Genomic DNA, 15,866 nt, shown 5'->3' on the forward strand with positions numbered 1-15,866 from the left:
GGTAAAGGCAAGGTTGAATGGTTTATGACTCAGGAAAACAACTAGCTTCAGTGACCCTGTGATCAGAAAAGTTTACTGCATGCCGTGCTCTGCAATGTAGAGTGATGCATGGACCTCTTTTGCATAGCACTGCAACTACGCTGGACTCTGCCTGAGGTTTCTTCCTGACTATAGGGGGTCTTTTTTCTCAGACCTCACTGAGCTTTTTTTTCCCCCTTACAAACTATGAATCAAGCGAAAGGGAGTTTTTCCTCACCCCTGATGCCACCAGGGGCCGCACCTGAGCGCCCAATCTCTGTGTGACTATCTATGACTTGTGATAGGCCCAGCCACTATGGACCTTACACATCTAAGAATCCTGGTCCTAACCTACGTTGACCTTATGACTCTACATTCTCTGTCTATCTCTTCTTCCTCTACCGTCCTGCTTTTTCTGCCTCTCCTCTATACCTCTCCTTTTAAATCTATCTCTAACAATGTTTCTTTTTCCCATTTGTTAAGCACTTTGAGTTACAGTGCTATACAAATACAATTATTATTATTATTATTATTATTATTACATTCTACAACGCATAAAACGACCTCAAGGGCCGTTAACTGCCCTCATGATGGAGGTTCCCCACACCTGCTATAAGGGAAGCGAACTCTGCGAAGCGAAGCGAAAAAAATCAAGTTGAATAGATAGATAGATGATGCCTTTGTTGTCCAAAGGGGAAGTTTGTTTTCACCAACATCAACAAAAACTTGTCACAGCCAAGCATGTAGACAGACGTGAAGGCATCCACCCACGCCATAGAACATTCAGTAACAGATACACAGAAGACCCAAGCACAACACTGATGACAGTCATACACTATGTACACATTCCAAACAGACACTGCCAAACAGCACAAATACAACATTGATGGCATTCAGGACTCTATGCACACATTCCAGGAGGGTCAAATGCAGGGTTAGTTGGTTAGATTGGTTAGTGTAGAAATGGCAGAAAGTTTTTGTTGAAGCATGCACGTTGCCATCTGAGTGTTCTGTACCTGAGTAATTCTATAATTAGGGGGACATTTCAAGTTTCAATGTCCTGTATTTCGTGAGCTGAGAATTATAAGGTTCTATCTCCATTTTTTGTAAAATTGAGTTTTTTACATAATCTGACCCATTACAAGCTTATTAATGCCTGTGTGGTGTTATTTTTGTGAAAAAAGTATTATTTTACATTGTTATTAATGAAATAAAAACGTTCTATCTCACAAAACAGCTGGGATGTAAAAACTTTGATGCTCAATATCTCAGAACTACCCTAAACGGAGATAGAACCTTATAATTCTAAGCTCACGATTTGTCAATTTCACTAACTTCCAATTTCAACCAATGATCCTTTGTACATCAGCACACATGTAGGCCTATCTTTTTTCCACAAGTAAAAAAGTTTTTTTTGGATAAAATATTTAGAATTTTTGTATAGAATATTTATTCATTAATATGAATTTGGTTATTTATTGATTAAAAAAATTACAACCCTCAACTTTTTTTGAATAAACGTCTCCTCGACCTCATCATAAGCCCCCCCCCCCCCCCCCCAAAAAAAAAATTAAAGACTACCGGTAAATAAACTATAAACAAGCAACCTCACCTCTAAGCTGTCACCTTCTCGATAGCCTGGGGGGCTGTGAAGCCCCTGTTGAGAAAATCAAGTCTACACACAGAATGTCATCATTGTAAATCAACACAAAGGGAAAAGGAGGTATGTCTACTGTACCTTCAGTTGTGGAGTTATAAAATGCACATTCTGGTTCCCTTAAGTCCTAGAGGTAACAGGACATGAGAAGAGCATTATGTCCTAGTGTAGAAAAGACATTTTAAACATGCCACAATGTGCACCTACATGAACATATACAGTATGTTATGATATAATGTAATATAATAATGTAATAATGATAATAATAAGAATAATAATAACCATAAATCTGACTAATATGATAATATTCTATGATATATAATATAATATTATAATATAATATAAAATAAATATTACAATATATAATATAATATAATATAATATAATATAATATAATATAATATAATATAATATAATATAATAACTCTAAATCTGACTATTATTGTTTATTAACACACCTTCAGCACTAAGGCCTGGGATGGGATATACAGTACTTGCTGCAGGATACGCGTGTGTTTGCACATTTTGTACGTTAAAATATTGTCAAAACAGTGAGGGGTGACTTCCATGTAGAGGTCTAACTTCCATGTTGAGCTGGTGGTAGAGTTAAACAATGGTGGTAGTAGCGCTTTTACAAGTATGTGCATTCATTCACACACAGTTGCATGCATGATTTAAATCACAGAGGAAATATATTCCGGGTCTTACAGTGTCAAAGTAAACCCTCCCCTACACATGGGAATTGGGCATACTCTCTACATCAGTCATTCTCAAACTGTGGGCCGGGCCCCACTGGTGGGCCATGAATGTATTCCAAGTGGGCCTTGAAATCATTTTCTAAAAATCAAAAATGATATGAGACTGCATGTTGCTGTTGGCTCTTTATTTGAGTTGCATTGTTAATTGGGTCAAAGGTGAGCCCCAAACATATGTGAAAATTTCAAGTGGGCCCCAATTTGGAAAAGGTTGGGAACCCCTGTTCTATATGTCTGAGCCACTGATTTCACCACGTTTTCTTGACTGGACCATGCCCCAAGTCCCTTACGTGGTTACGTCTCTGTTAATTGCCCACACATTACCACCTTGGAAGTCGCATGGTGTGCGCATGGAAGGGGGGAAATAAGTGACTGACTAACAGACTGCAAATGTACTGTGCAGTTGGTAAGTTGGTCAATGATTTTTTTTTTCCTGGCTCAGACGTCTGGTGGTACAACCACAGCTAATGCCCATAAATTAATTAGTAATTGGTAATTAATGTACTGCATTGAATGGGCTCCGCCCTGACGTGTGCTAGTACTAAAGCGCCATTGACCCACGAATGATCAGGGAACTCACATTTTGCTTGTTTAGAGTCACGGAGATGTTTATGGGTTGCTGTAGTCCATGGATGCTCTTATTGGACACACTGATTCCATACACACGGCCGTCTAACACACCCAAGTCCTGCAGAACACCAACAAGCCATCATGTTCAATCATAATCATAGTGTTAATACCAGTCTAGGTTTGGACAAGGTTAACACAGGCAAGTTCTGCAGAAAAACAACATGAGATCACACACAGTATGAATACTGGTCAAAGTAAATATGTGTGTGTGTGGTGTGTGTAACGAAATGGTTAGATAAGTTGCGGTGCATTTGTCCGGACCGACCTGAGGGTGTGAGAGCAAATGGATGGACCTGGCAAATGGTACAGACACACACTCACTCACTCACACACACACACACATACACACACACACACACACACACACACACACACACACACACACACACACACACACACACACACACACACACACACACACGGACAGTAGCGTCTTTGTGCAGATGGGCACGCCGGCAGGCCTGTTTACTCATTTCTGAAAAGACTCAACTACAGTACATCATAACAACATTGCTACAGTATGACATTACTTAGAACCTTCAGTAACAGATTAAGAGTTGGCCACTACAATTTTGGTGATAGTATGGTTATAACATAGGCTCTGCGCAAAGGGTTAAAGGAGTACCTGGAACTGAGGGGCTGAGTGGATGACACAGAAGATGATGGTGTTCTCTTCTCCATCCTGCAGCAGCTCAGCTGGGAGGTCGACCTGCACCGAGCTGTTTTCCACCGCCCCTGCAGCAGCCTGCAGCAACCAAACCCCAGCAGTCACAATCAAACACCAGCAGTCACAATCAAACCCCAGCAGTCACAATCAAACCCCAGCAGTCACAATCAAACCCCAGCAGTCACCAGACGTCACCATCAAACCCCAGCAGTCACAATCAAACCCCAGCAGTCACCAGACGTCACCATCAAACCCCAGACGTCATAATCAAACCCCAGCAGTCACAATCAAACCCCAGCAGTCACAATCAAACCCCAGCAGTCACAATCAAAGCCCAGGTGTCACAATCAAACCCCAGCGGTCACAATCAAGCTCCGGCCATCACAATCAAACCCCAGCGGTCACAATCGGGACAATGACATTCTAGGTTGTTTCGTACGTGTCTACGTCACAATAGCTATGCGCGTCCTTGTTGCCGACGATGTTTGATTCGTCGCCATGACAACCGTCCATACCGTCCCTAATTTTAACCCTAAACCTAACCTTAACCCTAAACCTAACCCTAACCTTAACCCTTAACCTAACCTTAACCCTAAACCTAACCATAACCCTAACCTTAACCCTAAACCTAACCCTAAATCGCTTGTTTGAAACTAGTGAGTCCCAGTGCAGTGCCCACTGCAGTTCGGCAACGAGGACGCGCATCACTAGTGACGTAGGCACGCCCGGACGAAGTACCCTAGTTTTTATGAGTTCCCATCACAATCAAACCCCGGCAGCCTGCAGCAATCAAACTCCGTCCATCACAATCAAACCCCAGCAGTCACAATCAGACTCCGGCCATCACAATCAAACCGCAGTCATCACAATCAAACCCTACCTCTACCCCAGCCACCACAGCCAAAGCCTACTCCAGCTAGTAAAATAAAACTCCAGCCACCACTCCAATCACAAAGTCCAGCAATCACAGTGAAACCCTACCCCAAGTTAACCTGACTCTCACCAGCTGGGATGTTTTTCGTCATCTTCACGACACTGTATGAGGCTTCAGGAGGGAGGTCTACTAACATTTTACCGTTGGACTCTACTATGGCATTCGTTACCCTCACCCCCCTAAACCTCGCTCCCATCCGGGTCGTGGCACCAGTGTAATCCCTACCTCAGCCATCACAGTCATACGCTAAACCAAGCCTAATATAGCCATCACAGTCAAGCTGAACCCCAATCCCAGCCCTCACAGTCAAGTCCTAAACCAGCATGGTAAACTGTTGCCATAACAGATCATGACAAGTAACAGGGTACTCCATTGGGTTTTGAAAACTATGGTGAGTACTATGGTGGATACTTCTTCCAGTGAAGAATGCACCATAAAGTTGCATGGAAATTAGCATGACACACCAAAGTTGACCACATTATTATAAGGATGATAACTGTACCCGAAATACATATCAGAAATCAGGCATCAGTGTTGGAGGCAAAAGGGCTTATGTCCAAACTACATCTACGCTTGTCCTAGCGTATGTCACATTTACATGTACACCTATAGGCCTAGCGTATGTCCCATTTAGAACTACGCTAGGCCAAGTGTATCTCCCATTTACACCAACGTTAGCCTACGCTAATGTGAAGTGTATAAAGTCAAGAGAACTGAAACAGAACTGCTTAAATGTACAGTAAGGCCGAATCCCCTTTCTAATTTCTATCCCTACGCCTGCGCCTTCCCCTTGCCCCTCGTCCCTTCAAACGGAGCAGTAAGGTGTAGGGCTTGAAACGCAAACCCTTTGAACTGAGACACTCCTTCAACAATCACAGATTGACACCCATAGCATTAAAAAAAACAGCCTCTCTATGGTTAACCAGCGATATTGCTTGTAATTACTCGCGCAACAATTTAAAAAAGGACAACGGTGTTGCACGACCTTTGCAAAACCTTCATGACTTTCATGCATTGTGTTGACGTTAAAGGATAGTTCCGGCGTAAAATGAAAGTTTCACCATCGATTGGCCATGCCACATAATGTGTCTAATGATAAGACATTCTGGGAAATGCCGCAGCATTACGGAGTTAGCTAATTTTGAGCTTTTTGGTAGGATCTGAAAACAGCTGCTAGCTGGTAAAATGGTAAAATGGGAGGGAAAGTAACTCATCGCCCCCTGCTGGCAACGTTCCAAGCCCCTGCATCAAATGAATGGGTTTTTTCTTTGAAAAATTACATCTCGACCCTGACGACGAAGTAGAAGTAGTGGCAGTCATATAATATGCATGTTGGCCCATTTTATCGAATCAGGTGGTAAAATGTTCGGTTTTTCACTGATCTGAACTGATTTTAATATTCTTAAAAAAGCTAATACAGAACTACACTGACTCGCATGTGTGACGTGTTTACTCCATGTAATTAGCCAAATTAGCATAGCCAAACATGAGCCAGAGAGGTGGTTACTCGTCACCACAGAAGCCATCATATCTACTAGAGAAATTAAAACCAAACCAAAATAATCGCATGTATATATGTGTAATAAGAGGACAGTATGGAACTCACAGGATTACAAGAATGTGAAGATATGCAAAGAACTTGCGTTCATTCTCGTTCATTTGTTTCTCTGTGTTGTCAAAGAGGCGCGAAGGACAGCATGCTGGGAGCTGTAGTCCGTTTCCGACCAGATTGGAACATTTTCTATTTTTCTTAAAAGGGCAAAAAATGACTCAAGATTTTCACAGGTAGTAGTTCATCCTATTGTGTACGCTGCAAATGTGTCTGGTGGGAGTGATGGGTCGTTCTGAAATTGTAGGGCAGTATAGTAGTTCACTTTTCAATGACTATTGCTACATGCTACAAACTACTGTACTTGCCAAGCTAACAGCAGTTTTATTTTACGTTTCTTGGCATCCTACCTCTTTGTTGATACCTACCTTAGTGTCATTGGCCTCAAGATGCAGACCCCTGAATGTCTTTTTCGGCTTGTAGAGATGCATAGCGATTTCATCTTTTGACAGTGACATTGATTGCTTTATTTGTGTGATTTCCAAAAGCTTCTCCATTTTCTTCACATGCCTACAGCGAAGACAATCAACAAGGCTCATTTACTAGCTATTCTGAATGGACGGCCAAGCTGTGCAAGGGAAACTGATCTCTGCATTCCCATGTAACTTGATGGATTATATGCCAATAAATTAATGTTTTACAACTTTGCTACAAACTTCATCAAAGTGTTGCAGTGTCTTCTTTTGTCTTTCATTAGCTTTATGATGTCTTCCATACAAGCTTTTGCATCTTCGATGTTTGCTCCTTTTTGTTTTTGACAGCGAGACGATTCATTGTCTGGAGTAAAAGATTCAGTGGATTAGAAAATGACATGGCGTGTATTGTATGGCTTTGTTTAATGATTTATATAATTCAAATTAAGGCAAGAGACGTGTATCTATATGAAAGAAAAACCAAGTACGCGCTTATTATTAACTAGCCAATGACTACTATAGATAAACTCAAGGGTGGGCATTTTCATTCACGCATTTTCAACCATCCAAATCAACATATTCAAAGTTATTTCAGCAGTGTTCCTTTTCAGGATGATGGGTGCTTATTTTCACGTCATTGACATTTGAGAGTAAAACAGCATTATTCAAGATATTATTTACGTATGTGCATGGACGCACAGTAATGAGACCACTGCAGTTGTTTGAATGACACAATTTAAACCTTACTGTGGAAATCTTGTCCTTTTGCTTGTCGACATCTTCCCTTTCCCTTGTTATTGGTACTCCAGTGGCCTTGTCCACTTCCATGATCTGTTTCATTGTCATATTTTTGATTAGTTTGAAGATGGAGACAGCTATTAGCGGTTAGTTGGGCTCAAATCACACACACACACACACACACACACACACACACACACACACACACACACACACACACACACACACACACACACACACACACACAAACACACAGAGACACACACACACCTTAAGTACACTCTTTGTCGAAACAAGCTCACACATGTACACACACCAGAAGCGTTTTCCTCAACGCAAAACGTTGGGGTTTTCCCCAATGTAAGTAGGCCTAACAACCAGGGGTGCATTTCTCGAAAGCGTAGGCCTAGTTGTTTGCGAGTTACCAACTTGAGTAGTTGCCAATGGGAAATTGCACTGAAAACGACAAAGTAGCTAATGAAGTTAGCGACTATGGTTATGAGAAATGCACCCGAGGGCTGGCCAAAGTAAAAGTAGAAGTAAAAAAAAACAAAAGCTGCCAAATAGCGAAGTACCTGATTCTGGTCTGGGATTTGGTCTAGAGGAACCCTTAGTGGATCCTTTTTCACCTGAGAAAGGAAATAATAATCATCAAAGAGATATAGAGTAGAAACTCTATAAAGAGCAAATTCATTTAGCATCTTATATATGGAGGGGCCTCCATAACTCCTTCTGTTCTAATGGTAAATGGGAGACAAGTGTGATAAATGTGCCTTTGAGGTAAACAGGCTTTTGACTCAGCATACTATAGCGAAGCCATATGCCAATAAATTGCAATAAATAGCTGATTCATTTTGCATCTTAAATATGAAGGTACAGTAGGCTACCTCCATGACTCAGCAAAGTGAAATACACTCTGATTTCCGATACTCCCATTATCATAGCCTGTAAGATGTGTGTTGTGAGGTTTTCATGAGACATGTGTTTATTTAATTTATATCATTCAAACCAAGGCAAGGGAAGTGCATCTGTTTATTATATTATATTATATTATATTATATTATATTATATTATATTATATTATATTATATTATATTAGGCTATATTATATTATATTATTAGCTAGCCTGTAAAAACTATACATTCAAGGTGGGTAATTTTCATTCACGCATTTTCAAACATCCAAATCAACATATTCAAAGTTATCTCAGAAAAGTTTCTTTTCAAGACGACATTGGTACATTACTGATATTTTCATGTCATTGACATTTGAGAGTAAAACAGCATTATTCAAGGGATTATTTATGTGCATGAACATACAGCAAGGAGACCAATGCAGTTGTTTGAATGATTATTTAGTCTACGAAAGATGTGTTGGAAAGTTTTCATACGACATGTTGTGTTTTTTTAATTTATATAATTCAAACCAAGGCAAGGGAAGTGTATCTGTTCATTATATTATATTATATTATATTATATTATATTATATTATATTATATTATATTATAATTAACCAGCCTAACAACTCAGATAAATTCAAGAGCGGACATTTTCATTCACGCTTTTTCAAACATCCAAATCAACATTCAAAAAAGACTGGAGGAAAAAAAATCCTTGGTCCTTCAGTTGATTAATGTGGTAAAAAAATAACCATTATTTAACAGGCAAATGCATTAAAAAAAAACACCAACGCGTATCGGCGCTGCAGCCTTCATGAAGGCATCAGTTGGTTTTGAGGGATACCAGTAGCGCTCTACCAACTCTTCTGTTGATCTAAATCAACATATTCAAAGTTATTTCAGCAAAGTGTCTTTTCAGGATGACATTGGTGTATTAGTGACATTTGCATGTCATTATTTATGTGCATGGATGCACAGCAAGGAGACCACTGCAGCTGTTTGAATGACACAATTTAAACCTTATTGTCGAGTCCCATTCTCTCTCTGTCGCCTTGTCCACTTACATCATCTGTTTCATTGTCACATTTTTGATAAGGGTTAATATTAGCATAATAGTTTGAAGCTGGAGACTGTTAGATGGGTAACAAGTACACACACACATACCAGAGGTACACTCTTTGCTGAAACAAGCTCACACATGTACACATGCACGCACACACACACACACACACACACACACACACACACACACACACACACACACACACACACACACACACACACACACACACACACACACACACACACACACACACACACACACACACACACACACCAGAAGCGTGAGTTTTCCCCAACGCACTTCTACCATGCCCAGTTTTGATTGGGTACAACACTTAAGAAAAGAAATAATCATCATCAAAGAGTTATAGAGTAGAAACTCCATAAATAAATTCATGGTATCATAGGCCATTAGGCTGCTTAATTATAGCCTCACATAACACTCTGGACTGGTGTTCTTCTGTGATTATTTTTTAAGGGATTGGCACTTAAGATCTTATTGATTTGTTAATTTATACATAGTTGTGTGTGTGTGTGTGAGTGTGTGTGTGTGTGTGTGTGTGTGTGTGTGTGTGTGTGTGTGTGTGTGAGAGAGAGAGAGAGAGAGAGAGAGAGAGAGAGAGAGAGAGAGAGAGAGAGAGAGAGAGAGAGAGAGAGAAAGTGAGAGAGAGAGAGAGGTGTGTGTGTGTGTGTGTGTGGGGGGGGGGGGGGTGGAGGGGGGTGTGTTGTTGTGCACCCTATTTAAAATATCAACAACGCGGGTTGTGATGAGGGGGATCTAATTTATTGTTTATTGATTGATTTACTTTATTAATGTATTATTTATTTATTTATTATTTACTCATATTATTACTTTATCATTACTGTAATGTATTTTACATTACATTTTATAATATACTTTATGAATTTATATGGGGGGGTCCAAGCACTTTTGGCTACTACTTTTGGCTTGTTGTTCCACCCATAATTTCGCCCCTTCAATGACAATGACAATAAACTCCTTGAATCTTGAATCTAAATATGGAGGGGCCTCCAAAACTCCTTTTGTTTTAAAGGTAAAAGGGGGACATGTGAAAGCAGCTTCGATGTAACCAGGCTTTTGACTTGGCAGAGTTGAATTTCACTCTGAAATCTGTCACCTCATTACTGTATGTAACTTAAAGGGCTAATCCAGAGTTGAATGCATATTGGGCTGTTTTTTTGCATGTTTGGGAATGAATACCATCAGTATAGAGCAAAATCACATCAATCAGATGTCTTATAAGAAAGTGAGGAGTGGCAGACATTTACATAACATTTTACTGTACGTTACATTGCATTGATCGGACTCTTTTATAAGAAGCGACTTACAAATGAGTGTACAATGCATACAACATGTGGGGAAATGCAGGTTTAAAAGCAGGGTTAGTGTTAGCCGGTACTCATTTCATTCGTACAGAGCAGGGGTGTCAAACATAAGGCCCAGGGGCCAGATACGGCCCAACATGGGGTTTAATCTGGACCCAGAGTTGTAGAAAGAAACTGAGAATGTCAAGAAAAGGTAATCTCTAGCCCATTGCAAAGATGCTGCAGTTGTCTGAAATTTCAGGTTTTCAATACTTGAGAACAAATTTGCCTTTTTGGCATGCCATTTCCACTACATGCTTCTGATATACTAGGTCCATCCGCTGTCATCCACTTTGAGATGCAATTCAATACCGATTGCTACTTGTGCTATATGCGATTTTGCAATGTTTCCTTTACGTTTCTGGTTCGGATAGTACTTTGAACTCTCCGGATAGCCTACTTTGAGTCATCTAAAAAAGCGTGATCTGATTTAATGTCAGACAATGATGGAAAAGGCTTGTGTGTCTTTAGTGTATATGGAAACGTCTGGTTTCAACTGTTTACCACAGTGTGCATGCTAATCAAGTGCAAATTGCATTTCATGAAACACCTCACACACACACACACACACACACACACACACACACACACACACGCACCACAGAGACAGGAAGAGAGAGAGAGAGAGAGAGAGAGAGAGAGAGAGAGAGAGAGAGAGAGAGAGAGAGAGAGAGAGAGAATGAGAGGGAGGGCGAGAGAGTGTGAGGTGTGAGAAAGACGGAGCTCCCCTTCACCTCATGGCTGGTGGATTTGGTTGAGTTGTGGTTCAGTGCTGTATGCACACACACACACACACGCGCGCACACGCGCGCACACACACACACACACACACACACACACACACACACACACACACACACACACACACACACACACACACACACACACAGACAGAGAGAAAGCCGGAGGAAAGCACATGGCATGCACAATACACACACGGGCACGGGCACACGCACACTCTCTCTCTCTCTCACACACACACACACACACACACACACACACACACACACACACACACACACACACACACACACACACACCACACACACACACACACACACACACACACACACACACACACACACACACACACACACACACACACACACACACACACACACAGAGCTACATGACTGCACTATACTCACCAACCAGGACACAAATTAGGGCAACAACCAACATCCATTTTGTCATTCTGCGTAGAAAGAAGAAAGGTATGTTTCCCAAAGAATTACAACAGTTGTGCCTTTGAGCAGCTCGTGCTGTTGAAAAATGACTTAAAATGTCAAATAGGTCTATGAGATATGACCACCTGTTCTTTTGCTGAGCTCCACTGTGCGGGCTCTGCATTTGTGGTAGGCTATAGGCAATGAGAAATGCAAATAGTGCTAAACAAATGACATGTACTGTTTTGATATAGTTGATCCATGACTGCCTGGAAGTTGAAACACGCCAGCTTTAACACCTCCGCAACAGCGCTGTGTGAACAGTCACGAGGACTGACTGGAAGTCATCACATTTCCAATAGTGCTAGATCTAAGATAATGTCTTTACAAATCCTCAAAAGCAGAAGTTGGAAACCTTATATTCTATGCTGCAATGAAAATATAATACAGTTTACGATGTGGAAATCAGCCCTGTATAGAAAATCACATACGTTTCTTGTTGTACACTAAACATCTGGGTCAACATTGCAACTTATAATTATATATTATAGGCTACAGATTTATGATTGTAATCTCAAAGTAGTGTAAGTCAAAATACTGTATGTAGTATTTTAAATAAGCAGTAAATAATGACGTGGTGACATGTATAACACAAAGATATACGTACCTGTACTAAATATTTATGAGTATATCAAAGAGCCCCATAACATTCACTGCATAGCAAACTTGGTAACCTCAATTAGACATTAACAAAGCATAGCATGGTAAACATATCATAAGGCAAATGTATTAGCCCAAGAGGACTAAACCAGCTAATGTGCTTTAATTGACAAATAAATTAATCTTAGTTGGCAGCACTAACCTTTCCATCTGAGTGCTGAGGGGAGGACACACATGCATGGGTGATGGATGAAAACTGAAAACTGAGTTGTTTCCTAGGAACCACTCACTGAACTACTGAGTGACGTTTCTGGGGTGAATTTCTCAAAACCAAAGTTGCTAACTACATGAGCTACTTTGCTGTTTTCAATGCATTTTCCCATTGGCAACTACCGAAGTTGCTAACAGGCTAACAACTTCTCTTTTGAGAAACTCACCCCTGGTCCCACTTCCACCCAGGGCTGGACTGGAAGTGAAAAATCACCCGGGCAGTTGGCTTAAACAGGCCCCTCGCACATGCAAGCCATTTTCGCTCTATATCGTGCTCGACTTAACACAATGTTTATATTGAAGATGGAACAATGGGCTGCTCCCTCTAAACTGGGGTGTCATCCAAACACACAAAACAAACCAAACACAAACAGTAATGGTCGGCCCACCGGGAAAATGCCCTGTATGCCAGATGAGCAGTCCAGCCCTGCTTCCGCTTCTAACCAGGAAGTGTGCACATACTGTTGTGTATTAACCCTTAATAAGCAAGCTTGTCATGTCGTGTTGTATTCCATTCCACAATATCCTCTTACTTAAATCTTTTCGGTCCCTGCTGTTCCACACCATATTAGATCTTACACATATTTGGCATGTATAATTACTCAAACTATGTCTGTTGCTACACCCATGTTGCTAATACAGAGATAAGCCATCTGACACTTTCATTATGTTTGTCATAATCTATGTCATCTGGGGCTAATACTACAAAGCTGGTTCAGGAGTAAACCAGGTTTAGTTAAGAGGTAAATCGTCTAATAGAAGACTCTTCTATTGGATGATTTACCTCTTAACTTAATTTGGTTTACTCCTGAACCAGCTTTGTAGTATAGACCCCTTATCTACTGCCGTGGTCCAGAGTGGTGTCTATTGCATGTAGGGGTTGGCGATGCATATGGCCATATTAAATCGAAAACGAGTACAACATCGTCTCGAATCTGCCAAAGTGGAAAAATCGTATAGATTGTCTTGCAGTGAGGATGTTTACTATCAGTATAGTAGAGTCATAATTGGAGGTTCCGTGACCAACCTCTGGCAACAATGTTTTGATGATTGATTTGACCTCTATGGACCCTTTAGAAAAGATTTAGCCCCCATGTCCCTCGCAAAAATCCCGGGCTTTTTTGCTAGAGAGCCAAATTCAAAATGGCGTCCAGCGGCATCTCTAAAAAATAACTTTTGATCTGGATGACCTAGAATCATGTATGAAGGCACTTTTTCATACAAGCCAACCATGAGGATTCCAAATCTGACATCATTTTGGTTATAAAACTTCGTTTTGACAGCGAAATTCAAGATGGCCGCCATCCAGAACAGTTATTTTCTACCTTTTTAGGCCGTCACCGCCAAAAATGATAATATTTGGACTGGGAACCTCCCAATTTGTGTGACTCCATTTCTCATGTAAAGATATTGAGAGAATAGCTGATCTACAAGCCCAGAATTCCTCACATTGTGGGGCGTAGTGGGCTTGTAGATGGGCTATTTTAACAATGTGTCTTTTTTGTAGGCTATTATTTGACAATTTGGCAGATATTTTAGCATTGTTTGATGATTACTTTGGATGCAGTGATGGTCTTTCACTTTGAGAGTCCTTACATTATGACCCCACCCCCCAAAACAGGGGGTCTTGACCCACAGGTTGAGAACCACTTATCTAGTTTTAGGTTTTTTTTAAAAGGCCTTCACGTTTCACATTTTCCAAGCATTCTTGCACAGAGAAGCCCGTTGAGGAACTCGAGGCAAGAGCTGCTGAAATGGAAGAAGTGCGCTCACAGCAGTGATCAACTTGGTTGAAGACAGTCAGTTTGTGAAGCTCCCCCAGCTGCAAGAACACTGTGTTGTTGAGGAATGTGTGGTCTTATTCAACACCAATGGCACATACAGGAAGACGCAGAAGAGTAAGCTCATCTCGAAGATCTCCCTCCACCCTGTTTTGATTTAAGAATCCTATCTTGCTCTAATTCAGTCGTTCTCAAACTTTTCCCATCATTTGCCCCTCAGAGGGTCTGGATGCCTCCGTGGCCCCTCCCCCTTTTTGTGGGGTAAAAATCACTTTTGGCTGGCGCTATCATAGTTATGTCTGACCTGAGGTAAATTAGTAAATAAATGGTTGCTCTAAGCAAGTACTTGTACTAGTACTTGTACTAGTACTTGCGCAAACTGATTTTGCGATTGCTGCGCAGAATTAAAGGAAAGGTGAGATAAAACAGTCGAATGCAGTGCAGATGTGTGTTCATTTCCTATTCTATTCAAATCAATGACAATGAATAATATAATGTTGGTGAGGGGGGCTTTAAACATATTGGCTTATTGGCCATATAGGAAATCTTTGGGGGGGGGGGGGGTTGGCAGATGTCACACGCCCCCCCTGTGATGCCTCCGCGCTCTCTATTTTATAGGCTGTGATGCCAACTTACCTGTAGGGTTCTATGAAAAAGGAAAATCATCAGTACATGATAAGGTGATAAAGAGCTCTGTGGCAAGGCAGCAACTCTCGGTTGCTCTCTGTTCACCTTGAAGAGGGAGTACAACAGCTGCTTGTGTTCACGATACAGATGATCTATGCAGACAAGAAAAGTAGCACCATGGCTGAAGCCTGTGCTTCCAAGTCGAAGACCATGAAGAGAAAGTCTTTTATCTGTCTCCCTCCATATGCAGACAGCTTATGCCAACTCTGTCCCAACTACTTGCCGTATCTAGTGTGCCACCCCACACTAAAGAACCACCCATCGCCACTCAAACATGGTTGAGAGTATAGCGTATAGCTTCCCCGGGTCCTGTATTCCCCGGTCTTTGTATGGGACTGAGGAACTACCGACCCTTTTTCTCAAAAGGGTCCCATGTTCCCCGCATTGTATGGCCCAGGATGCTTCACATGCATATCTCTTGCATGAACGGTTGCCATGCGTATTTCATGTCAAGTTTGCGAACAGTGGCAGCCTAACCCTAACCGTAACTCTAACAACAACCCTCGCTAGTCATGCGGCAGCAGTCTACTTGGA

General features: G+C 41.2%; 1 protein-coding gene across 3 annotated transcripts in view; it reads right to left on the reverse strand.

Moving 5' to 3' along the window:
• Positions 1-12,838, reverse strand: part of LOC134468918 (adhesion G-protein coupled receptor G5-like) — a 31,609-nt gene extending 18,771 nt beyond the window's left edge. Inside the window, exons 1-9 of one of the 3 annotated variants that reach the window (XM_063222850.1) lie at positions 12,797-12,838; positions 11,917-11,963; positions 7,997-8,050; positions 7,431-7,514; positions 6,927-7,047; positions 6,639-6,780; positions 3,686-3,805; positions 3,011-3,118; positions 1,757-1,802 (exon numbers count right to left, since the gene is read on the reverse strand). In XM_063222850.1, coding sequence (XP_063078920.1) covers positions 1,757-1,802; positions 3,011-3,118; positions 3,686-3,805; positions 6,639-6,780; positions 6,927-7,047; positions 7,431-7,514; positions 7,997-8,050; positions 11,917-11,963; positions 12,797-12,834 — 760 coding nt within the window. In that variant the 5' untranslated portion in view covers positions 12,835-12,838. Of the gene's footprint in view, positions 1-1,756; positions 1,803-3,010; positions 3,119-3,685; positions 3,806-6,638; positions 6,781-6,926; positions 7,048-7,430; positions 7,515-7,996; positions 8,051-11,916; positions 12,338-12,796 lie in introns of those variants that run through there. The other 2 variants (XM_063222851.1, XM_063222849.1) reach the window with 2 other exon arrangements.
• Positions 12,839-15,866: the final 3,028 nt, after the last annotated feature.

The sequence above is a fragment of the Engraulis encrasicolus genome, chromosome 18 (assembly GCF_034702125.1).
Source record: "Engraulis encrasicolus isolate BLACKSEA-1 chromosome 18, IST_EnEncr_1.0, whole genome shotgun sequence".
In the NCBI taxonomy this organism is placed as follows: Eukaryota; Metazoa; Chordata; class Actinopteri; order Clupeiformes; family Engraulidae; genus Engraulis; species Engraulis encrasicolus.